General features: G+C 41.1%; 3 protein-coding genes across 7 annotated transcripts; 1 reads left to right on the top strand and 2 right to left on the bottom strand.

Annotated features, from left to right (window-relative positions):
• Positions 1 to 1,131: 1,131 nt before the first annotated feature.
• LOC139364886 (mucolipin-1-like) lies at positions 1,132 to 16,098 on the bottom strand. Of its 3 annotated transcripts, none has more exons than XM_071102078.1 (14): positions 15,799 to 16,098; positions 9,214 to 9,452; positions 8,955 to 9,116; positions 8,601 to 8,757; positions 7,524 to 7,605; positions 7,177 to 7,273; positions 6,536 to 6,635; positions 6,286 to 6,392; positions 4,153 to 4,302; positions 3,918 to 4,019; positions 3,650 to 3,772; positions 3,321 to 3,527; positions 2,961 to 3,099; positions 1,132 to 2,864 (listed from the first exon to the last, which is right to left on the bottom strand). In XM_071102078.1, exons 1-13 carry the CDS (start codon positions 15,836 to 15,838, stop codon positions 2,968 to 2,970), a joined length of 1,698 nt encoding a protein of 565 aa, XP_070958179.1. In that variant the 5' UTR covers positions 15,839 to 16,098; the 3' UTR covers positions 1,132 to 2,864; positions 2,961 to 2,967. The 3 variants fall into 3 exon arrangements, with proteins under 3 accessions (XP_070958179.1, XP_070958178.1, XP_070958180.1); XM_071102077.1 differs by lacking the exon at positions 15,799 to 16,098 and adding an exon at positions 9,845 to 10,267; XM_071102079.1 differs by lacking the exon at positions 15,799 to 16,098 and adding an exon at positions 9,838 to 9,961.
• LOC139364887 (N-acetylmuramoyl-L-alanine amidase-like) lies at positions 15,200 to 24,222 on the top strand. 2 transcript variants are annotated; one of them, XM_071102081.1, is made up of 6 exons: positions 15,200 to 15,246; positions 19,396 to 19,530; positions 19,791 to 20,636; positions 20,857 to 21,067; positions 23,414 to 23,708; positions 24,137 to 24,222. In XM_071102081.1, the coding sequence occupies exons 2-6, from the start codon at positions 19,419 to 19,421 to the stop codon at positions 24,149 to 24,151; spliced, it is 1,479 nt and encodes a 492-aa protein (XP_070958182.1). In that variant the 5' UTR covers positions 15,200 to 15,246; positions 19,396 to 19,418; the 3' UTR covers positions 24,152 to 24,222. The 2 variants fall into 2 exon arrangements, with proteins under 2 accessions (XP_070958182.1, XP_070958181.1); XM_071102080.1 differs by lacking the exon at positions 15,200 to 15,246 and adding an exon at positions 18,354 to 18,483.
• Positions 16,647 to 18,743, bottom strand: LOC139364888 (trafficking protein particle complex subunit 5-like). 2 transcript variants are annotated; one of them, XM_071102084.1, is made up of 4 exons: positions 18,689 to 18,743; positions 18,216 to 18,369; positions 17,666 to 17,938; positions 16,647 to 17,544 (listed from the first exon to the last, which is right to left on the bottom strand). In XM_071102084.1, the coding sequence occupies exons 3-4, from the start codon at positions 17,933 to 17,935 to the stop codon at positions 17,248 to 17,250; spliced, it is 567 nt and encodes a 188-aa protein (XP_070958185.1). In that variant the 5' UTR covers positions 17,936 to 17,938; positions 18,216 to 18,369; positions 18,689 to 18,743; the 3' UTR covers positions 16,647 to 17,247. The 2 variants fall into 2 exon arrangements, with proteins under 2 accessions (XP_070958185.1, XP_070958183.1); XM_071102082.1 differs by lacking the exon at positions 18,216 to 18,369 and having other exon boundaries at positions 16,989 to 17,204; positions 17,246 to 17,544.
• Positions 24,223 to 24,633: the final 411 nt, after the last annotated feature.

The raw sequence follows: 24,633 nt of genomic DNA, 5'->3' as shown, positions 1-24,633 counted from the left end.
AACAGAACGTGCCAACACGGCATTACATTAACATGCTGCGTACTAACACACATGAAGAACATGTAACACACACATACATCACCGACTATATACTTACGACTAGTCAATTATAACCCAATCTCACTGCGACATGAACGTTTATGTTAAAACAAAATGTCATAATAGAACATTTCAGATAAACAAAGACTGCTGTATCATACAACTGCATTATGCACACAGCCTAGTAAAATCCACATCTCATGTTATCACCTAGTTTCACTCTAAACACTAAAATAGAGGAGGCCTCGTGTCTCATGCTTTAGAGGACTTTCTGTTTAATTGGAATTGTTACCCTGAAACCTGATGATGTCCAGGCAGGCCAGTTTCTGGTTTGATGGGTTAGTGGAAGTGCTTCCCAGCCCTTTCTGGCTGCATTCTGCCGTTAATAATGCATGCTGCTACTAAGGGAATCGGACCCTCTCCTCTATACCACTCAGACAAAGCTACATTAAGAGCACTGACTGTGCAGATCTCGGCACTGATCTTCCCTCCCCATCTTGACATGTACTTTTCAATTATGTGCATTTATCTAGACTCACTTCGGCCATGTTATCTCCTTTCACTTATCTTTTGTTTTACGATGTGCAATTGTACTGGCGTGTGGTACATTTTGGCCCCTTAAAAACAAGCTACTTTAAACTATTTACCTCTCATCCCCTTTGTTTCTGTTTTCTCTTCTTTCTTTATGGTCTCAGACAGCTATTGATTTTCTTTGACTTGCTGGCTGGTGGAGGTTATGTAGTCAGACAAGAGGCTCCTTTCTCCCTCTAGTGGTGCTATCATACCACCACAGTCACACTGTACTGGGCAGGCCCTGGCATGAAGATGAGAAGCAATGATGATCTGATCAAGTACAATTCACCATGAATCCATAGAAAACTGTCTTAAAGCAAGTTTGTTACATTACCCTTTAAAAGTTCATAACAGGTCGAGCACTCAACCGACATAACTGACAAAGGGAAAGTATTGTTCTGCCTCATTGACCATGAAGAGGACTAAATGTAAAATGTCCTTGACGAGAGAGAGCAGAAAAGCGACAACATGGACCACATCACTAGAAAATAGGACTCTGCTTGGTAGAAATAAACAGTATGTTTTCAATAGTTTTAATTGGAGGTGGTTTACTGGTATTAGCCAGAGAGGTGGCACATAAATGCAATGTACTGAAAAAAAGGGGCAAAAAACGAGAACAGCTTTAAAAATAAAAATAAATATGTACAAGCGAGATTCTCATCCAAAATGTAGATTGAGCAATTTGGCCATACTAAAATTATTAGTATCAGTCTAACCAACCATAACAGAGTAAAACAATGAGAAATACATCAGAAATTATCACGTTAGCAGAGTATAAAACACATGTAGTTAAGAAATACACTACAACAACAATCCTTACAAGTAATCTTCTACGCCACTGTGCTGCATGCCATGAGACATTTAGCACCAGTTCTAGTTCTGTCATCATGGCTCATCGTACATGCGTACCTGATCATCTCAAGCAAGATAAATGTACTAAGTAAAAACATTCAAAGAATGGGAAGGAGAAAAAAAAAGAACATTTCTAGTCATCAACACATACTTGAATAAATCACTTTTGAAAACATGTAATGGAAAAACACCTTCACCAGAAACAGTACATTCTGGGTACACATCAATGATTTCTCTATTTGTCCTATACTGACAACTCTTCCCTTCCTTTTGATCGCTTACGGATCTTGTGCAATGAGTCCTTTTTTCTCCTAATGAACATCACTATAAGCTTTCATAACATTTCATACAATTAAATTACATTATCACTTCAAAAGGTTTTTCAAATAAAACAGATAAAATATGATAATTCAGTCCCTTTCCTTCAGTGAATCATGATTTGGACCACATGCTGGTTTGCAGAATTAATTTGCCTGGAGAGAGATTCAATAAATTAACACTGAATTCAATATAACAATGTCAGATAGATCTCATAAAATAATATTTTACTGGCCTTGTATTTCAGTCAGGTGCAACAGTCATCCAGCAAAATAATTCATAAGGGTGATTAAAACATTTAGCACTGTTTAAAATTAAAATGTGTCTTTTCTTCAGCAATATGGAGTCTGTAGAGTGCACTATAAAACCCACTATAGCGGTCTTGCAGTGCATTGGTGTTCAGGTCAGGGTCACCTGTCTCTTTACACCAAAGGCTTCATACATATTGATGACTAACTACGGCTGCAGGTCCCGTCCTTGAACATGTCGTCCTCCCATCCAGAGGAGGAGAAGGGAATAAAGGACCAAAGAGTGAGTAGCCTTCCCTAAAAAATACAGTACATAACGGTGTGCACGTTTCAGCCTGTCTGTTAGTGTGAGTCTCTGTCATAAACATAATTCAGAGGACAATCATAATGTTCAGGGCCCCCAGGCACAGTAAAGCACAATTAAACCATTGCCGTCCCTCAGTCATAGGGTCATGCAGACCCAATTCAACAAAGGCTTATCAACAATATAAATCAAAACTGCACCATAAATAAAACTCCTATTTAGTAAAACATATTCAGATATACAGTACTTTGTGCAAAATCAGTTTCCTCTCTGAAAGGACAGCTAGCTATATTGTTGTATTACAGTCATGAATTAGCTAGCAGAATGTGCTAGCCATATGAATGTAACTTGTTAGCTATAAAAACCCAATGAACTGGTATATTTAATATTAATGTGCGATCTACAGCAGTTAGTAACATGTACGTTGTACTGTACCCATCTGAATTTAAATGCACCGAAGTGCCACATCCTACAGAGGACAGTGTAGTCTAAGGTCCGATCACCAAGAAGACATCCTCCCACTGGTGGATCTGAAATAGAGAAATAACCAATCTATGTCAATGGAATTGAGATTACTTCAAAGACAAAAACATCAAACCCTGAATGACGCACACACAAACACTCACTCTCTCTTCATTCACAGCAGCAGAAGAATGAACAGGAGGATGCCTCTGGGCCACGGAACTTTCCAGAGCAAGGTGTATCAGTACACTCTGCTATGAAAGCATGCAGGTCTGTGATGTGCATCGGCTCCTGGGTTTGGGCCTGTAGAGAGACAGAGTGCTTCGATAAAAACGACTGTAAAGAATCCTCTTCCATCCTACTTCCGGTACATTGCACCCTTTCTCCATATGGCACTCATCAACACTTCATATTTTACTTTAAAATGTCACTAAATCATCTGTCCTGCATTTCTCCATTCACTCCTTCCACCCACCATCCCTCATCCTCCCCTTCTATCAGTCCCCTCATCCCTCCCACAGTACCATGATGGCATCGTAGGCTCCGGTGATGAGAGCAATGAAGAGGGAGAGCACCATGTAGATGAAGAGGGAGATGAAGGTGTAGAGGTAGACCTGGCTGAACACCCACACCAGCGTGCCACTCTTCTGCATCTCAGCAAACGTCACAAACATATCGTCCCCGTTGATCAGAGAAAACAGGCACTCTGAGACCATGGACAGAGAGCGGAACTGCAGGGACAGAGGATGAGTTGGTGTATTAGAACACATTTATTTTTCACAGTTTCAGCAATTTGTGATATTTTTTATGAATAATAAAAATACATGTGTGCATCCTGTCCATGACCAAATACCTTGGTATGGTAAGGACCCAGCACGATCCAGCCACAGAAGCAATAACCCAGGTATATGGCAGCTACACAGAGGCAGAAGCGGATTACATTAGGGAAGGCAGCCCGCAGCGTCACAATCAGGATCTGAGAATGAGAAAGAGAGAAAATGTAAGACAAATTTACACATGGAAAAATAAAAAAAGTGGGAAGTGACGCAAAACCTCCTCAGAAAGCCATTCAACTTAAATGTCAATGTGTGCATTTTTGTGTGACTGATTATGTCACTCACATTGTACTTCTGGAAGAAACTGAGGTAGCGGAGGACTCCCACCCACACCAGCAGAGTGGAGGTACCGAGCAGAATCCCACACACATCATACAACGACATGTTCTGAAGGACAGAGTCATTTAAATGATTTGTATTAATAATGATATTATTTGCTCCGTCTAATTCTAACGGTGGGGGGACTGGCGCATGGCCTGGAAAGATATGAAACTAAAAGCAATGCATTGTTCTGTATTACCTTGGACTCTATGCCAATCTTGATGAAGCTGCCGGTGATGGTGAGCAGGTCACTGATGATGAGCAGGATGAACCAGCCGTTAATGAACTCCATCCTGTCTGCCCAGCACACACTGTGATTCAGTCTGTGTCTGAAGAACTGGACATACTCCTGTCAGAAACACAGAGACGGGACAGACAAATGAACAGAATAAACCAGCGGTTCCCAAACTAGGTGTCACGACCCTATGTGGGGTCGCCTGACATGACCTTGCTGTCCCCAGTCCACCTGGTCGTGCTGCTGCTCCAGTTTCAACTGTTCTGCCTGCGGTTAAGGAACCCTGACCTGTTCACCTGACGTGCTACCTTGTTCCGGACCTGCTGTGTTCGACTGTCGAGCTACCACACCTGCTGTCTCGAACTCAGAATGATCCGCTATGAAAAGCCAACTGACATTTACTCCGGAGGTGCTGACCTGTTGCACCCTCTACAACCACTGATTATTATTATTATTTGATCCTGCTGGTCATCTATGAACATTTGAACATCTTGGCCATGTACTGTTATAATTTCAACCTGGCACAGCCAGAAGAGGACTGGCCACACCTCAGAGCCTGGTTCCTCTCTAGGTTCCTGCCTTTCAAGGGAGTTTTTCCTAGCCACTGTGCTTCTACATCTGCTTTGTTTGCTGTTTGGGCTTTTAGGCTGGGTTTCTGTATAGCTCTTTGTGACATCGGCTGATGTAAAAAGGGCTTTATAAATACATTTGATTGATTGATATGAAAATGGGGTCGCAAGCGGACACCTACTCATTCAAGGGTTTTTCTTTATTTTTTACATTGTAGAATAATAGTGACGACATCAAAACTATGAAATAACACATATGGAATCATGTAGTAACCCCCCCAAAAAAACAAAGTGTTAAATCTAAATATATTTTAGATTTGAAACACTCTTGGCATTCTCTCAAGCAGCTTCATGAGGTAAGTGATAAGATAATTATGTTCTCCAGGTACATCACCCAATCTAATTATATTACTCTCAGTCTGCAAACCAGAATTTGTAAGATCCTGGTCGAATGAAACAGACGGAGGCCCAGCTAAATAGACAAAAAGTTTTATTCACGGAACGTTCTGAAGTCAAGAAAACCTGGATTGCATTTCAATTAACAGGTGTGCCTTGTTAAAAGTTAATTTGTGGAATTTCTTTCCTTCTTATTGCGTTTGAGCCAATCAGTTGTGTTGTGACAAGGTAGGGTGGTATACAGAAGATAACCCTATTTGGTAAAAGACCAAGTCCATATTATGACAAGAACAGATCAAATAAGCAAAGAAAAACAGTCCATTACTTAAGACATGAAGGTCAGTCAATGTGGAAAATTTCAAGAACTTTAAACACTTCTTCAAGTGCAGTCGCAATAAACCATCATGGGCTATGATGAAACTGGCTCTCATGCGGACCGCCACAGGAAAATACCAAGTTACTTGGTAAGTTACTTGGTTTATCCTCTGCTGCAGAGGATAAATTCATTATAGTTAACTGCACCTTAAAAATTGCAGCCCAAATAAATGCTTCACATTGGTCAAGTAAGAGAAATCAAGAGAAATCAACAGTTCAGTGTAGACTCCATGAAATCAGACCTTCGTGGTGGAATCGCTGCAAAGAAACCACTACTGAAGGACATGAATAAGAAGAAGAGACTTGCTTGGGCCAAGAAACGAGCAATGGACATTAGACCGGTGGAAATCTGTGCTTTGGTCTGATGAGTACAAATTTTTGATTTTTGGTTCCAACCGCCGTGTCTTTGTGAGACGCAGAGTAGGTGAACGGATGATCTCCGCATGTGTGGTTCCAACTGTGAAGCATGGAGGAAGTGGTGTGGGGGTGCTTTGCTGGTGACACTGTCTGATTTATTTAGAATTCAAGGCACACTTAACCAGCATGGCTCCACAGCATTCTGCAGCGATACGCCATTCCATATGGTTTGCGCTTAGTGGGATTTGTTTGTTAGTTTGTTAGTCTTGTGAAATCCATAGATTAGGGCCAAATTCATTTAAATTGACCGATTTCCTTCTATGAACTATGGGTAAAATATTTTAAATTGTTGCATTTATATTTTTGTTCATATAAATTACAATGTCAGCCTTGGTCTTACATGTTGTAGGATGACTCCTCTGAGGATAGAGCGACCACACAGCAGCAGGGACAGCAGACACACTATGGCCACCAGCACGTCAAAAGCCTCCCGTGCATAGTTCTCCGCTATAGGAGGAAGAAGAAAGGAGGGTTGTTTGAATGAATTAAGTCAGGGAGTGAAGGGAAGGAAGAGGCAAACAGCTAGTAAGGAACAGCAGGAAAGAAGTGAATCAATCTCAAGCAGTACCCCCCCATCCTCGCTCTCTCACCATGTCCCCACACGTTGGGGTCTTTGCACTTCTTGATGGAGGCATGGTTGAGCAGGCTGATCTTCACTCTGCCGCTGTGAGCCTTGTTATCCAGGACAACCTGACAGCAGCCACAATACACACACACACTGTAAACGTAGCTACAACACAAATCCTGGCTTTATAACAGCTGTCTAAGATAACGTGGGCTGTGTGGGGCTGCAGTGTTTCCCCTATGATTTTTTTCAGCTGCAGTGGAAAAGTTGGGCGAAGGGGTGTGGCGTGCTAGTGGGCATGGCCAATGGCGTGGTTTTAGAGGCCCTCCTCTTGGCCGCGGAGACAATTTTGCTGTTTTAAAGCTAATTTTCTGCAATTCTACACATTTCGCCATGGTGTTCTTATGCCATCGGAGGGACTCAAATTATAACAAAATCAGTGGGGTCCACATGCCATAACTACCTAGTTTCTTTTTGGTGATTGTTAGTTCTCAAAGATTCTTATTTCTAAATATATTGCGCCATCCTATATTTTCTACATACATTATATCTGTATTTGTCTGTATAAGTTTACACTGAAAAAATTGTAAAACATTTGTGGACGCCACAATTTAATGGATATAGGGGAAACTTGGCTGTTCAAGGGAAATTAGTAGGTCATCTCACCATAATAGCAAAGGTGTAGCAGTCAGGGATCTCATTGTTGATGATGGTCTGGATGTTTATGGCCTTCAGCTGGAACTGAATGGTCACATTGATCAGCCTGGAGACCAAGAAGAAGAAGACGAGAGACAAGATCCAGTAAGAGGAATGCATGCATGTAATCTCAATAGAAGTGATATTACCCAGTAATGTTCCATGTTGATATGTAATGCATTACATAAGCATTACCATAAGCAATATATTAACATAAGGACTGACAAAATGACAAAAATGGGATTCAAAACCCCATGAGGAATTGCATGCTAGAATAAAAGGGGAGGGGGAGCACGGGAGACCATTGTGTGTCTCACTTGTGAAACTGGAGAGTGAAGTTCTTGTAGTCACTGTAATCAGGAGAAGGAGGGTCTGGTAGTGGGTCCACACCAATGCAATCTGAAAAAGACCGAAGGATGGAATAAAAGCAAGTTGAGAGAGAGTAGGAACAAAAACAGAAATCCAGGAGATTTATTTCCAGAAGCATCTACACAGAGTATTCCAAACATTAGCAACACCCAGTTGTGTCACGTTGGCTGGATACCCTTTGGGTGGACCATTCTTGATACACACGGGAAACTGTTGAGCATGAAAAACCCAGCAGCATTGCAGTTCTTGACACAAACGGTGCATTTGGCACCTACTATCATACCCCGTTCAAAGGCCCTTAAATCTTTTGTCTTGCCCATTCACCCTCTGAATGGCTCACATACACAATCCATGTCTCCTCCCCTTCATCTACACTGATTGAAGTGGATTAAACAAGTAGCATCAATAAGAGAACATAGCTTCACCTGGATTCCCCTGGTCAGTCTACATCATGGAATTAGCAGGTCTTCCTAATATTTTGTACACTCAGTGTGCATTTGATACTTGCAAGTATTCTGTTATTCACTTTTTTTTTTCCAAAGCCAATGGAAAATACTTTCACAACTTCAACATTTTGAAATACTAGGTTATCTTAACTACTTCTGTTTAGTTGCCAATCTTGACTCAACCACTTTTGATAACATTTCAAACAATGGTCCGTTGCCAAAACACATTAAAAAAAACTGTGCCAATGAACCATCTTTGTGAAATCAGCAGGTGAATAGAACAGAAGACGTCCATTTAGCCAGCTCTCTATTATTTTGCTGATGTTAGTGGAAATAGCACTTATATGGTTGATGCTTTTATGGACAGGATCTATTCTCAGCACTGAAAGTAGGGCACGGTTGGAGGGCAACTCTTGACATATGTGGAGCTTTGAGTCAATAACAGTTACTTCCTGACGGGCCAAAGACAACTGGCAGTGGATTAAAAAAAACAAGACCAACAGACTGATGTCAAATACATGGAGGTGGAATGTGATAGACAACTTAATGAACAGAAAAAGGAGAATGCGGCCAGGGTACCGGTAATAACTTTGGGGTCGATGTCAAAGGTGTCGTTGATGGGGTCGATGATGCCCCTCTTGTAGTACCGCTGGCACAGAGAGAGGGCACTCCCATTCACACCCTCACCCCACACATATGCATACCGCCCCACTGATGTCTGTGGTAGAGCCAGGAACTGAGGAAAAGAAAATAGAAAGGATGATATATGGAATAGGTAACATACAGTTATACTAATAGCAAGACATCATATAGACAGACAAGGAAGACAAAACGTAATTTAATAACAAGGCATTACATAGAACAAAATGAGAGGGTTGAGAAGTCACTCATCTGCCGTTCTCTGATTAGTGTTGCGTACTGAGATACTAGTACCTGATCTACAGCATAATAAATATGGCTATAGAGTTCACTCTGTGTGTGGATTGCCATTGAAGAGCCATCCCGGTAGTCTTTAAGGAAAAGGTGTTTGAAGGATGCTGTGTTCTCTTCCTTGAATGTCACCACCATCTGGTTACTCAAGCCAAACAGGACTAACTAGAGAAGGGAGTGACAGGGGATTAAGGGTTAAAACACTGAAAATCAACAGAAGACCCATCATGAATACCAATTCTTCAGTTCAGTAAAGGCCCACCTGTACAGTGACAATGAGGATCTTGAGCAGCTGCAGGACCAGTTTAAAGGGCTTGCGGCCTTTGGCGTGGTACTTGTCACAGGGGCTCATGAAAAAGTACTTGAGCTTCCTCCGCAGTGCCTCCTCCTCCTGCTGCTGTTGCCTGAGCTCTGAACCTACCAGACCGGTGACCCGGGGGTTCCCGCCACTGAGGTCATCGGACCTGTAGCTGCTCACAGGTGAGAACAGCTTATCCTTCTCTGAGAGAGAATCAATGACAGACATGAGTTTCTACATACAAAATAGGGAAGGCATATTTGAAAAGAGCACTCATAAGCTTGATATTGCTGCTGAAAAAGAGGAAGTGGGAAAGCGATGTGGTATTGTAATTTTACTATAATTATATAATTCAAGCATGCATTGGATCAGTAGGTATGATATAGCCCATTCAATAAAAAAAATAGAGTCCCCTTGACTTTTTCCACATTGTTATGTTAGCCTTATTCTAAAATTGATAAGTTTTTTCCCCCTCAATCTACCCAAAATAACCCATAATGACAAAGCAAAAACAAGTTGACATTTTGTAAATGTATTAAAACAAAAAAACTGAAATATCAAATTTACATAAGTATTCAGACCCCTTACTCAGTACTTTGTTGAAGCACCTTACATCTTTGAGTCATCTTGGGTATGACGCTACAAGCTTGGCACACCTGTATTTGTTCCGAAGCCACACCTGCGTTGTCTTGGCCGTGTGCTTGGGGTCGTTGTCCTGTTGACAATGACCCCAAGTCTGAGGCCTGGATCAGGTTTTCATCAAGGGATTTCTCTGTACTTTGCACCATTCATCTTCACTCAATCCGGACTAGTCTCCCAGTCCCTGACGCTAAAAAACATCCTCACAGCATGATGCTGCCACCATCACCATGCTTCACCGTAGAGAGGCGCCATGTTTCCTCCAGACATGACGCTTGGCATTCAGGCCAAAGAGTTCAATCTTGGTTTCATCAGACCAGAGAATCTTGTTTCTCATGGTCAGAGTCATTTAGGTGCCTTTTGGCAAACTCCAAGTGGGCTGTCATGTTCCTTTTACTGAGGCGTGGCTTTTGTCTGGCCACTCTACCATAATGGCCTGATTGGTGGAGTGCTGCAGAGATTGTTGTCCTTCTGGAAGGTTCTCCCATCTCAACAGAGGACCTCTGGAGCTCTGTCAGCTCTGCTCTCCCTGACCAAGGCCTTTCTCCCCCGATTGCTCAGTTTGGCTGGGCGTATTCAGACCCCTTACTCTAGGAAGAGAGCTGGCCGTCGATTCTCAATTTAAGAATGATGGAGGCCACTGTGTTCTTGGGGACCTTAAATGCTGCAGAAATGTTTTGGTACCCTTCCCCAGATTTGTGCCTTGACACAAACCTGTTGCGGAGCTGTACGGACAATTCCTTTGGCCTCATTGCTTGATTTTTGCTCTGACATGAACTGCCAACTGTATGACCTTATATAGACAGGTGTGCCTTTCCAAATCATGTCCAATCAATTGAATTTACCATAGGTGGATTCCGATCAAGTTGTAGAAACAAGTTAAGGATGATCAACGGAAACAGGATGCACCTGAGCTCAATTTCAAGTCTCATAGCAAAGGGTTTGAATAGTTATGTAAATAAGGTATTTTTTATTAACTGAAATACCTATATTGGTTAATCTGACCAGTCTCATCATTGATTTGATTTAGGGCTACTTATTTAGGCATTTTAAGGGTTTTCAGTGTAGTTGTCTAATGATGGTTAGGCATGTTAACCTGTTTTCTTGAATCTCTATGATCAATAAATGTTTTTCTTGAGTGTACTTTTAACAGAGCTGAGATATACCTCAGTGCATTCACCCAATTACTTACAGCCTGCCACCTATCAAGTTGTTTCAGATCAACACAGGTGCCTAGGGAGGAGGGGGTAGGGTTTCTTCAGGACAGGACATGGCCCAACTATAGTGTTGTAACTTGCTAAATAATGACATTAACAAACACTGAGCATGAAAAACATTAACATTAAAAACACCTATTTTCATGACAGACTGAGTTATGATCCATTATTGATGTCACTCTTTAAATCTACTTCAAAATCAGTATAGATGGGCTACCCAGACCCCTATTTTTATGCTGCTGCTACTCTGTTTATAATCTATGCATAGTGACTTTAACTACCTACATATTACCTCAATTAGCCCGACTAACCGGTGCCACTGCACATTGTACCGTTACCCCCTGTATATAGTCTCGCTTGTCATTTTACTGCTGCTGTTGAATTATTTGTTACTATATTTTCTATTTTACTTAACACTTTTTATTTTATTTTTTTACTTCTTATAGCATTGTTGGTTAAGGGCTTGTAAGTAAGCATTTCACTGGTTGTCTCCTCACCTACATCTCAAATCAAATTTTATTTGTCACGTGCCGAATACAGGTTAAAGAAGGATTTTTAAGCCTTGAGACATGGATTATATTTGTGACATTGAGGGTGAATGGGCAAAACAAAAGATATAAGATCCTTTTAAACCACGTTATAGTAGTAGGTGCACCGGTTTGAGTGTGTCAAGAACTGCAACGCTGCTGGGTTTTTCTAAGCTCAACAGTTTCCCTTGTGCATCAAAAATGGTCCACCACCCAAAGGACATCCAGTCAACTTGACAACTATGGTAATTGGCATTGGATGGCATTGGATGGATGGCATTGGAGTCAAAATGTTCCAGCATCCCTGTGGAACAATTGACACCTTGTAGAGTCCATGCCCCAACGAATTGAGACTGTTCCGAGGGCAGAAGCAGGTGTAAATGAATGAGGAAGGTGTTCCTAATGTTTTGTACACTCAGTGTATATATATTTTTTTATTTTATTTAAGTCAAGTTAAGAACAAATTCTTATTTTCAATGACGGCCTGGGAACAGTGGGTTAACTGCCTGTTCAGGGACCTTGTCAGCTCGGGGGTTTGAACTCGCAACCTTCCGGTTACTAGTCCAACGCTCTAACCACTAGGCTACCCTGCCGCCCCATATTGTTAAGAATGAGAAAGTAAGGTGACTCTCCTAGTAGGTCTGGAACCCAGGTCTCCATTACCAATGACGAATGCCCTAACCACTGTCCCAATAATGATATCTCTTGGGCATGTGCTTAATGGGGCAGTATAGTTAGACCAATAGGCCCTGTCCAGAATAAACCCTAACCCCTCCATCTAGCATTTATATAGATGAAACAAATTGATAGGCTTAAGCGAATGCAATTTGAAGTAAATATCACCTCTTAAAAGTACTCGAGAAAATCTATTTTATTGATAATAGTGATTCAGGAATATCATTAAAACAGGTTAACATGCCTCACCAACATTAAACCACTACATAGAAAGCCCTGTAAATGATCAGCCGATGTCCTGACAACTGATACAGAAATGTTCTTGCAACATTCCCATGACACTCGTCTAGAACATTAACTTATGTTCAGACAACATGGCAACCATGTTCTGGGTATGTTTGTTGGGACAATGATGGAATATTCTAATAACCCTCAGAAAACTGGACACAATCATTTGTATTTTATTTAACCTTTATTTAACTAGGCAAGTCAGTTAAGAACACATGTTTATTTTACAATGACGGCCTACCCCGGCCAAACCCTACCCTAACCCGGATGAGGCTGGGCCAATTGTGCACCGCCCTATGGGACTCCCGATCACCGCAGGTTGTGATACAGGCCGGGATCAAATCAAGGTCCGTAATGACGCCTCTAGCACTAAAAGCAAATAGGCCTTGCAAGGGATACAGTTATGGAAACATGGTACTTCACTTCCATATCAATAAATAATTTTCCAAAAATAAAAAAGTTCAATTAATACACCTTTATAGGGTTCCCACACAGCCATATTTCCATGTTAAAGTGCTTGTTTACGACCGAGGTAAAATTGGTTTATTTTCGGACATTCGCCAGACATTCGCCAAAAGCTATTTAAAATGGCAAAAATCAATAACTAATTCATTGTCACAGAAACATAAAAATAGATATGATTTATTCTATACATGTCTAGCATAATTTTACACCCTTTGTTTTGATGGAAACAAAATCTTTCAAATGCAATTTAAAGCTATATAAATCAATAACTAATTCACCATTTGTCACAGAACCATCAAACTAGGTATGATTTATTCTATAAATAATGTCTAGCATACTTTTTTTTTTAGTAAAAATTCCAGTTTTGATTTGATAGAGAGCATGTAGTCCATCTAGAGTGTGTGTGGTCAAAGTCCTAACGAGTCTGTTATACCCTATTAGAAGGGGCCTGGCAGAATGTTCTGCATCTTCAGTCATCTTAAATTAAATTACATTGAAAAAACTACAGGATGAAGGTGTCAGGCCTGACTAACAAAGAAGACAGGTGGATGGATCAAGAAGACCAGGACATTCCACAGTGGAGATAAGGAAAACTAAGAGTGAACCATAACGTTCACTATCGTTAAAAAGTTTGGGGGTCAATTAGAAATGTCCTTGTTTTTGAAAGAAAAGCAACATTTTAGTCCATTAAAATAACAAACGGATCATAAATACAGTATAGAAATTGTTAATGTTGTAAATGACTATTGTAGCTGGAAAAGGCAGATTTTTTTATGGAATATCTACATCGGCATACAGATGCCCATTATCAGCAACCATCACTCCTGTGTTCCAATGGCACGTTGTGTTGGCTAATCCAAGTTTATCATTTTTAAAAGGCTAATTTCTCATTAGAAAACCCTTTTGCAATCATGTTAGCACAGCTGAAAAATGTTGTTTTGATTAAAGAAGCAATAAAACTGTCCTTTAGACTAGTTGAGTATCTCGAGCATCAGCATTTGTGGGTTCGATTACAGGCTCAAAATGGCGAGAAACAAATAACTTTCTTCTGAAACTCGCCAGTCTATTATTTTTCTGAGAAATGAAGGCTATTCCATGCGAGAAATTGCCAAGAAACTAGATCTCGTACAACGCTGTGTACTACTCAATTCACAGAACAGCGCAACCTAGCTCTACCCAGAATAGAAAGAGGAGTGGGAGGCCTGCTGCACAACTGAGCAAGAGCACAAGTACTTTTGAGTGTCTAGTTTGAGAAACAGGTGCATCACAAGTCCTCAACTGGCAGCTTCATTAAATAGTACCCGTAAAACACAAATCTCAATCGTGAAAAGGCGACTCTGGGATGCTGGCCTTCTAGGGCAGAGTTGCAAAGATAAAGCCATAACAAACAAAAGCACTAATATAAGAAGTGGACGGTACATGTTTTGTTTTTGGGCTAAATGTGTACATTATGATTTGCCTCTGAACTGTATGTGAACCCTCTGCAATCTACTGGCTCTAACCATTAAAACTAATACTTCAACCAGGCTGTGCCTATGCTATTTGCTCCCTCTCTTTCAAACTGCTAGCACAAAATTCGTTTTCTTTTCACAAAAGATCATGAAAACAAATATCAGCAGGCCCAAATCAGCTCTACATAATTCAGCAGGGAAGTGTGCAACTACCACACATTATACCAGTGGAGAAACTACGTCACCTACATAGGTATTACCATATCCCGTTCAATTCAAATTCATTACAGATATAACTATTTGCAAACCTTTTAAAACATCCAGAAAGACAGTGGTCTTAGAAGGGTATTTATACTTTAAAATACATATTTTATGTGAATGGATGTAGATGAAAGAACTCTGCCATTGTTTTAATGTCCTCGTTTAATTTTTTTTTTCTTTACCTCCAACTCTATATAGCCAAGTGAGCCTATGAGGAACTTGTGGATCAGATTTACCATTAATCAGTGAAAACGTTATTGATTTTTACATTTGTAACATTTATTTTGGCCAATGTCTGTTGAATATCTGTTGAATGTAAAACCAATTTTACCTCGGATTGTTTACGGAAGTCGGAGACGACTACCTGTGCTAATTAGCTATCTGCGTCTCCCAACACATGTGTGGGAACAAGGACGCCACAAACGTGTTGTAACTGAAAAATACTGCCGGCTGCAACTGTTAAAACAGGATACAGTAAGTGTATATTTGGAATTTGTTAAATTATTTTGGTGATATGAAAGTAGAAAGCTTAATGTTTCTAGAACCGTACCACAATTGAGGATCGATTCACGTTTAGATTGATTATTTGGCTGCCAGAGTCAATTCGCCTCTGAAAATAACATTTAGTATATTATTGGGCGAGGTACGATACAGCAATGGAAGCATTATTGACATACAATTAGCCTATTATGATCATATTGCGATGCTAGGCACTCACAGATGACATGCAGTCTTCCCATTTAACACTATACAACAAATACATTATCCTTATGAAATGTGTTATTTTATACACCTTTAGGTTTACCAAACTCGGCCCTCGGGACCCCAAGGGGTGCATGTTTTGCTTCTTCCCTTAACAGTACACAGCTGATTTAAATCATCAATAACCAAACATCAAGCCTTGATAATTTTGTAGTGTTTGGGCAAAAACCCAAACCCCTTGGGGTCCCGAGGACCGAGTTTGGTCAATGCTGGTTAACTTTAAAAATGAGGCTTAGACTGATAAATTGGAAGTGCATGACCAACCTGTACCGTCTTGGATGCAGTTACAGTTCGATGATGCCATGGCGATGCTTTGCAGGACATGAATGAATTCCTTCGATTAATACAATTTAAGAAATTAATAGAAATGATCGTTTAGGACTGTCAGAAAGTTAAACATTGAGGAAACAAGAGAATAGGGACGCTGCGCCCCACAACCACAAAGCCGCAGCTTCCAATAGTCACATGACAATCACCATGTGACATGTTATCAAAATGCCTTGATGGTCATTGGTCTCAAAACATCTCATTCGTGATAGCGTTTGTGGCCCCACCCATTGCATTGATAGTCAAACGATCAAAGCTAGGCTGCATTCAGTACAACGGAAACGGTGTCATAATAAACGACCAGTTGAAAAACGGGGAGGGGTTATGGGTTCAAGATGTATCCGCTGCCCTTTAAATGTCACTAATTTCTTTCAAGCTCCACTCCGGCACACCCACCGTACGGAGCAAATGTACGTCAAACTCTGTTCAAAAACGTACAAGGAAGTCTAGGGAAAACGTGTAGATATAGCGTTTCTAAATGACTAAAATGTATGTGTTAAGTTCAAATTGTTGAACGTAGCAAACAAATTGAACACACCCCTGGATTCATCGATTTTCTACATATGATCGATCACCTGATCTTTAGAATTACTCAGCAAGTCTTAATATCAGTTCATCGCTAAAATGCTTACACACGGTGATAAACAGTAAAAGTATTTCAAACATGTCTAGATAGAAACAAATAAAGGTGTAAAATGAAACTACACCTACAAACCTGAGTCAAGACATTTTTGCCAACATAATGCTCTATGGAAATTACCACTGAATAATAGCTTAAAATATAATTTGTTTAGGGAACACAATGCCAGTCTTTAATTGCACCATGTTGAACTCAGTTGGAGGGTAAACCATTGCACATATTGATGTATTATACTGCAGCCCATATCGTCAATGTGTTGGTCCTTTGTGTGATTCTGAAATGTCTTGGGATATCAAAAACAAAAGAGATGACATTCACATACATCCTATGCAGTCTTGAGAGATGGTTTAAGATACACTGTCAGTGAGAATGTCAAAGTCATTAGATAAGGGTTGACTGACTGAGGAGATTCACAAGAAACATAGACCTTTATAAACGTTGTCTCATATGGACTCTTCTTGGACCAAATAAATACAATAGCTCAGAATTGGGATTAACATTCTAATCATTCATTCATATTTACTCTCTCATGTGGTGATATAAAGACATCCTGTTTCACTTCTCAATATACTGTATATTCACAACTCAACTACTCATATGCAGACTTGCCTACAGACCAATCATTCACTCAGTCCATATCTCACATTACTGGCTCGTTAACTCAAACGGAGCATATTGAGACCTAATAATGATGATCAACTTCATCATTCTCTTATTCTATCATGTGTACACCAACACTCTCTCCTCTATCTGCTATCCAGGGCCTTGTCTCTGGCTATCACAGCTTCATCAAACTTGATCATGAGCGTGGTGCCCTTGTGCCAGTGGGCTGTGACCTTGGCAGGGAAGCCACTGTGTGTGAGAATGACCTCTACGATGCCAGCGGTGAATGCAGCACAGTTTAGTGTGCTGTTCTCCTTGGGCACAGAGATGTAAGCGTTAATCAGTGGCTCCTTCTCTATGATGTAGTAGGTCTTGTCATCATCGTTGGCCTGCTCCAGCTTGTCTGCCTCCTTACCGAACATGGCTTTCCATACTGACACCTATATGAAGCAAATTGAAAATTATAGACATGTACTTATGCATGGGCATAATGACAAGTGTTACACCTTATAAGACTGTTACATATGCACGTATCTACCTTAAGCCCATGCAAGCACGTACCTTGACGAAGAGCAGTATGTTAAGCACCTTGGTCTCCCTCTTCCCATTCTTCTCCCTCAGCACCAGCACGTCCAGCATACTGGCGCCAACGCTCTGACCCATGTCTGCCAAGCGTTGCTGCAGCTCGGACACAGAGTACACGCGGCTCTGGCAGTACTGCACCATCTCAGAGAAGAGCAGTGCAAAGGCACTCACACTGACTTCAGTCTTGGGACGGGTTAGAGGTCGTTCCAGGATGTTTGACTTTCCTCTCGTGAACCGAGTGTCCATTTTCTGAAAGAGAAAAATCAGTAAATAGAAGTAAAATAGACTGAAGTGATAATATGCTAGCCATGTCAATTCCAAATCTACCCCTCACCACTACCCTAGGCAGGTGAAGATATGAGAGGATTAGCTATAGCTATAGATAGATAACACTTTCAACTAGCCTAGGGGGAAGGATCTTCAACCACAATTTTTAGCTATCCGTCTTTTAACAAGTTAGTATTTTTTTAGTTATTTATTTTTTTTAGATCTTAACAAGTGAGTATGGTGGTAGTATGGCTCACACCTCTCGAATTCGTCACAGCTCGCTGTGTAGTCACGTGCCTCGCGCGTAAATCAGGTGAAAGGGGTAGGGCCTATGGGGGGTTGTTTTGGGATTCAGGTCGCTGCGCCTCAAGTGGTCCAGCTTCGGCGCATGTGCGGGCTGTGGCAATCTTTACCTGCAGTACATTTGCAAAGAGATTAGCCAACGACGATTCCGTGAATTAGGAGGAGCTAACTGCGTTGAAGAAACAACAAAGTGGCTGCTAGTGCAGACGAAAGGGGAAGATAAAGTATATTGGATGCTAGCGTAACTAGCCAGCTAATGTAGCTGCTAGCTAGTGCAAATGTTGTTAATATGGTCAAGCCATCTAGCGAACTCACTCGACGACAGAAAGGCCAGAACTCAGTCATTCAGAATGTTAACAAGCTAACATTAAACATATTTATTTATTTATATAGTTCATTATTCTTATACAAGGACCTAAAACCACTTACCGTGCTTCAATGTTTTTAGCCTGCTGTTGTGTTGGTGACTTCCTGTTCTGGTCACGTGTCTTGTTCTAGTAAAGCACTGATCTGTGAACAGCAGTGCATGTGCTCATCTGACACACCTGTTTCTACATGTGTAATCTAAATTACATGCTTTGAAAAAGTTTTAAAAAATGCTAGATTTCCTAATGTCAATTGCATGGTTAAAAAAAATATTCCTGTTAAATGATGCATGGGAATTTCCTTTGTGAGTTCTTGCTGTGTATTTCTAGGGCCATTTGGAAAAGGAACAAGTACCTGCTTGCATTCTCATGCGTCACATACCTTTCAGTGATTTAAAAGATACTGTTACCCAAACACAACATACAATATGATGCTGCTGTACAGTACTTTTTAACATAATTGTGTTTAATATTGAGATATTATGAAACAGTCTATACAAAGTACTCGAGGAGAAGGGGAAAATAAATTGCAGACCTAAAGGTTGTACTTGTGACAGTGGTGTAATGCAATAATGTAAAAAATGAAATGTTTAAATTCAGAAAGACCTTGAGCCATAAGGACAAACACACATGTACACACACACTTACCTAACAGTTGCCGATTTCCCACACCATGTCCCTCAAATGACTCAAATTAACCAGCACCGTATCTGTTTGTACAGTGGTTGCATAATCCACTTGATGTGTTTGCCTTCCTATAAATGTTTCAAGGTAGGCGATGCAATGCGTAATACATGTCAGGAGCACAGGGCGTCGAAGACTCAATGATTTCTCCAATGGAACCGCACTGGAAATGGTGTCTGACCCTTCTTGTGGTCTTGGTCAGTGCTCACACTGATACCAAAGGTAACTCAATCTGTTTGTGTTCACATTTTTCCAATTTATTTAGAGGTCGTGAGCAGTCAAACTATTTTCAAGAGAGAGAAAGAAAGTCAGCAAGGAAATGCATTACAGCTACTTAGAGGAAGAAGTTGCAAGAAAATGCTATTTTAGGAAATATAGGGTGCAGTTATTAATACACAGTACAAAACAGTATGTAGTTTCCGTTTATAGAAAAGCGATGCTGAATATTATCAAATGTAAACAAGTGTGTTTTCTGATTTCAGTCACATCCTCCCAGCATATGGATGACTTCATCAGAGTGTTGGAGCAGGTAGAATACAGAAACCCTGGACTGGAGCCTGTAAATGTGTTGAGAGGCCTGCGCAGGGCAGCTGGTCTCAGAGATGAGTTCATGCAGCACTTCTTGGGCACTATCAGGGAGGACAGCACCTCAGAGGCACCAGTTATGGACTCCAATCTCTCAGATTTCATTGGCAGAGCTGTGCACCATCAGGTGACAGAGAGAGGTAGAGAGGAAGGGGTTGTCCTTACTGCTGATGGCACCACGGTTGCTATGAGCCCAGTCCTTCTGGGTATTGAAGCTGGGCTAGTGTCTAAGACGAGGTGTCAAGTCCGTGGCCTGTACCCCCTCACTCTGGCTAGGAACTTGGGTCTGTCCTTCCAGCGCTTCCATAGCTCTCTCCTCTCCCAACGCCTGGGCCCTGATGGCTGCTGGGATGACGTTACCTCGCCTCAGGTCTTCACCCTCTCCGATAAGCCCTCCCTCGCCACCGATGCCCTGGTTAACGGCGGTATGGATGGTGTGATTCTAGGGATGGAGGTCTCAGCTCAGTCCCAGCGTCCTCTCAAGCTGAGCAGCCTACTGAGGAGGTACTACTGTCATCGTCTTGAGGGGGAAGGACTGGACACTGCTCCTCGTCTGATCAGCCGCCTACGCAGGGAGAACTTCAGAGAACTGGCCAGGCCCCCCCTCCTGCAGAGGCAGGTGGTGAGATCCCTGGTCCTACAGAGGAGGCTGATCGACCACTCTACGATGTTGTCACAGGAAAAGGAAGAGCTGACAGCTGTGGTGAGGGAAGGAATAAAGGAGTTTGTCCACAGATACATGGGTAAGTAAACCCCACTGCAGAGGGAGACAGTGGAGATACAGAGGGTTACTGTAGTGCAGGGAAAGCTAAAAAGGATAGGTCAACATTTATTGGAATAATTTTGACTTTGATCCAAGAAAGCACAAATAGTAACAATAATTGAGACATGGCGTTATTGTTGAAAAAAGGAGTGGATAAACATGTTAAAACTAAATATCTCTCTGGATCGCCCTACCTCTAGACTGTCCAGCTATTATCCCACGGTGTCAGTGGGGGGCTGCACCATATCGGGGCACTCCCACCCCCCTGTCACTCCCCCTCTCGTTCATGTACATCCACCACACATACCAGCCTGGCCAGCCTTGTCTCACCTTTCAGCAGTGTTCTGCAGACATGAGGTCCATGCAACGCTTTCACCAGGATGACCGGGGCTGGGACGATATTGGATACAGGTATGTGTAGTACACAGGTCTTAGGATATACAGTGCCTTCAGAAAGTATTAATACCCCTTGACTTAGGTGATTGAGTCCAGGTGAGTCCAATAATCGCTGATGCGCGTGATGGGGGGGGAGGCAGGTGTGCGTAATGATGGTGGCAGGAGTGTGTAATGCTGGGGAACCTGGTGCCTTCGAGCGCCAGGGAGGGGGAGCAGGAGCAGGCGTGACACTAAGAGCTTTGCACACCTGGATTGTACAATATTTGCACATTATTATTTTTTTTAAATCTTCAAGCTCTGTCAAGTTGGTTGTTGATCATTGCTAGACAGTCATTTTTAAGTAATGACATAACTTTTCAAGCTAATTTAAGTCAAAACTGTAACTAGGTCACTCAGGAACATTCAGTGTCATCTTGGAAAGCAACTCGAGTGTATATTTGGCCTTGTGTTTTAGGTTATTGTCCAGCTGAATGGTGAATTTGTCTCCCAGTGTTTTAGTAGTCTACCAGGAGACTGAACCAGGTTTTCCTCTAGGATCTATTCCATTACTTTTTATCCTAAAAAACTCCTCAGTCCTTGCCAATGACAAGCATACCCATAATATGATGCAGCCACCGACCATACTTGAAAATATGAAGAGTTTTACTCAGTAATGTGTGTTAGATTTGCCCCAAACATAACGCTTTGTTTTCAGGACATTAAGTACATTTACTTTCCACATTTTTGGCAGCCTTATTGCAAACAGGATGCATGTTTTCTAATATTTTTTATTCTGTACAAGCTTCCTTCTTTTCACTCTGTCATTTATTTTAGTATTGTGGAGTAACTACAATGTTGTTGATCCATCCTCAGTTTTCTCCTATCACAGCCATTAAACTCTGTAACTGTTTTAAAATCACCATTGGCCTCATGGTGAAATCCCTGAATAGTTTCCTTCCTCTCTGGCAACTAATTTAAGAAGGACGCCTGTATCTTTGTAATGACTGGGTGTATTGACACACCATCCAAAGTGTATTAATAACTTAACCATGCTCAAGGGGATATTCACTGTCTGCTTTTTTGTTTTGTTTTATCCATCTACCAATAGATGCCCTTCTTTGCGAGGCATTGGAAAACCTCCCTGGTGTTTGTGGTTGAATCTGTTTTTGAAATTCACTCCTCGACTGAGGGACCTTATACAGAAGATAATTGTATGTTTAGGCCGGGTTACAGAGATGAGGTAGTCATTCGAAAATATGTTAAAACTTATTTGGAATCGGTGTCCTGTCCATGGGATGGCTGAGCTAATGTACAGTAGGCTAATGCGATTAGCATGAGGTTGTAAGTAACAAGAACATTTCCCAGGACATAGACATATCTGATATTGGCAGAAAGCTTCAATTCTTGTTAATCTAACCGCACTGTCCAATTTACAGCAGCTATTACAGTGAAAGAATACCATGCTATTGTTTGAGGAGAGTGCACAATTTTGAACATGAAAAGCAAATTAGGCACATTTGGGCAGTCTTGATACAACATTTTGAACAGAAATACAATGGATTGGATCAGTCTAAAACTTTGCACATACACCTCTGCCATCTAGTGGCCAAAATCTAAATTTCACCTTGGCTGGAATAATACATTATGGCCTTTCTCTTGCATTTCGAAGATGATGGTACAAAAACGGTTGTTTTTTTCATTGTATTATCTTTTACCAGATCTATTGTGTTATATTATCCTACATCCCTTTCACTTTTCCACAAACTTCAAAGTGTTTCCTTTCAAATTGTACAAAGAATATATGCATATCTTTGCTTTGAATTTTTCGGCAAAAATTTAAAAAAAGGGGCGGATCCTTTTAAACACTATTATTGCACACGGAGTGAGTCCATGCACCTTATTATATGACTTGTTAAATACATTTTTACTCCTGAATTTATTTAGGCTTGCCATAACCAAGGGGTTTAATACTTATTGACTCAAGACATTTCAGGTTTTCATTATTAATGAATTTGAGAAAATGCCTAAAAACATAATTTCACTTTGACATTATAGGGTATTGTGTGTAGTGACACAAAATCTAAATTTAAGAAATGTAAAATTCAGGCTGTAACACGACAATGTGAAAAAAGTAAAGGGATGTGAATACTTTCTGAAGGCGCTGTACAGTTGGACACTCCACAGCCTCCCCGTAAACCACAATGCTTATGTAATGTGTCACGTTTGAGTATACAGTATGTGTGTGTGTCGCTCTCATAATTAGGAGTTAGAAATTAGCCACTGTCCAATGCTTCTGGGAATTGTTGTTTACCAAGCAAGATGTGACTTGATGATGAATCACTCATGATGAATGACTCATCCCTTGCCGATGTTTGCCTCCAGCTTTGTGGCAGGCTCTGACGGGTACCTCTATGAAGGGCGTGGGTGGCACTGGCAAGGGGCCCACACTAAGGGCTATAACTCCAAGGGCTACGGGGTGTCATTCATCGGTGACTACACCTCCAGATTACCATCACAACAGACCATGGAACTGGTGAGAGATCGTCTGGCATCCTGTGCTGTGGGAGGCGGGCGACTGGTCGGCAACTTCACCCTGTATGGCCACAGACAGCTGGTTAAGACTTCCTGTCCTGGAGACGCCTTCTACTCAGAGATCACAGGCTGGGAGCACTTTGGGGTAAGAGAGTGTGTGCAGTATGTACAGATGTAGGATCTTAATTTGATCACCCTATTGGAGGATAACTTTCCTGCAATGCAGGACATTTAAAATTTGTAGTGTATTTGAGATTTACAAATGCTTCTGAAGTTTGCAATTTCCACTTTGAAATCTCAGACTTGATTTTTCATTGCAAATAATGTATCAACCCCTAAAAAAATATTCATTCATTATAATCCACATAATAATTCAAATTTCCTGTTGCTGCTGGATTATTTTCCTGCTGTAGCAAACTGACTCAAATTAAGAGCCTACATCTGTGTGTATATGTATATGTGGGGATTATAAGGCTGTTATTAACAATGAATAGGCCTATGTGTTTTTGTTATTTCATGTCTACTGGTCTTATCTCTCCACAAACTTACTTTCATTCTTTCCATTTTCCCCAGGAGGTTCAAAACTGAAGATATGGTGAAAAGTGGAGTGATTAATCTTGACCAGTATCACAGAATAAATATTTAATATCTAAAATGCCAGTGTTCCTTTTTTTTAATCAACAAATGTTATATATGACTTTCTGATAGCTGCTCTGATAGAGCTGATCTGAATAGGTCAGGAAATGATGTTGTCAGTTTTGTGTCGGCACCAATCAGTCAATTGACAGCTTTTATTATTTTTCATTACGTACACCTGGTCATCTTGGTGAGACACCCGCAGGGAGTGGGGTCATGGCCAGGGGCGCCATTGTACAGCGCACATGGAGCAGTTAGGATTAAGTGCCTTGCTCAAGGGCACAGCAACAGATTATTTCACCTTATCTGTGCTGGTATTTGAACCAGCAACCTCTTACTGGCCCAACGCTCTAACCCTGCCCCTTTGTGCATAATACACAAATTGATGCAGTTTGTGATATGAGAAATTCTATAGTTCAGTTAATGGGCTGAAA

Source organism: Oncorhynchus clarkii, chromosome 13 (genome assembly GCF_045791955.1).
Source record: "Oncorhynchus clarkii lewisi isolate Uvic-CL-2024 chromosome 13, UVic_Ocla_1.0, whole genome shotgun sequence".
Taxonomy (NCBI): domain Eukaryota; kingdom Metazoa; phylum Chordata; class Actinopteri; order Salmoniformes; family Salmonidae; genus Oncorhynchus; species Oncorhynchus clarkii.
This window is presented reverse-complemented; position numbering and strand designations above follow the sequence as displayed.

Bases quoted from the DNA above. Each gene is read 5' to 3' on its own strand.
- LOC139364886 (XM_071102077.1), bottom strand. From the start codon at position 10,037: ATGGTGCAAAGTACAGAGAAATCCCTTGATGAAAACCTGATCCAGGCC. The intron at 8,758-8,954 runs GTACTAGTATCT...TCTTTTCCTCAG, and splicing joins TTTATTATGCTGTAGATCAG to TTCCTGGCTCTACCACAGAC. The intron at 7,606-8,600 runs GTACCCTGGCCG...GGTCTTTTTCAG, and splicing joins CGACCCCAAAGTTATTACCG to ATTGCATTGGTGTGGACCCA.
- LOC139364888 (XM_071102084.1), bottom strand. From the start codon at position 17,935: ATGGACACTCGGTTCACGAGAGGAAAGTCAAACATCCTGGAACGACCT. The intron at 17,545-17,665 runs GTACGTGCTTGC...TGCTTCATATAG, and splicing joins ACATACTGCTCTTCGTCAAG to GTGTCAGTATGGAAAGCCAT.
- LOC139364887 (XM_071102081.1), top strand. From the start codon at position 19,419: ATGTCAGGAGCACAGGGCGTCGAAGACTCAATGATTTCTCCAATGGAA. The intron at 19,531-19,790 runs GTAACTCAATCT...TTCTGATTTCAG, and splicing joins TGCTCACACTGATACCAAAG to TCACATCCTCCCAGCATATG. The intron at 21,068-23,413 runs GTATGTGTAGTA...GTTTGCCTCCAG, and splicing joins TGGGACGATATTGGATACAG to CTTTGTGGCAGGCTCTGACG.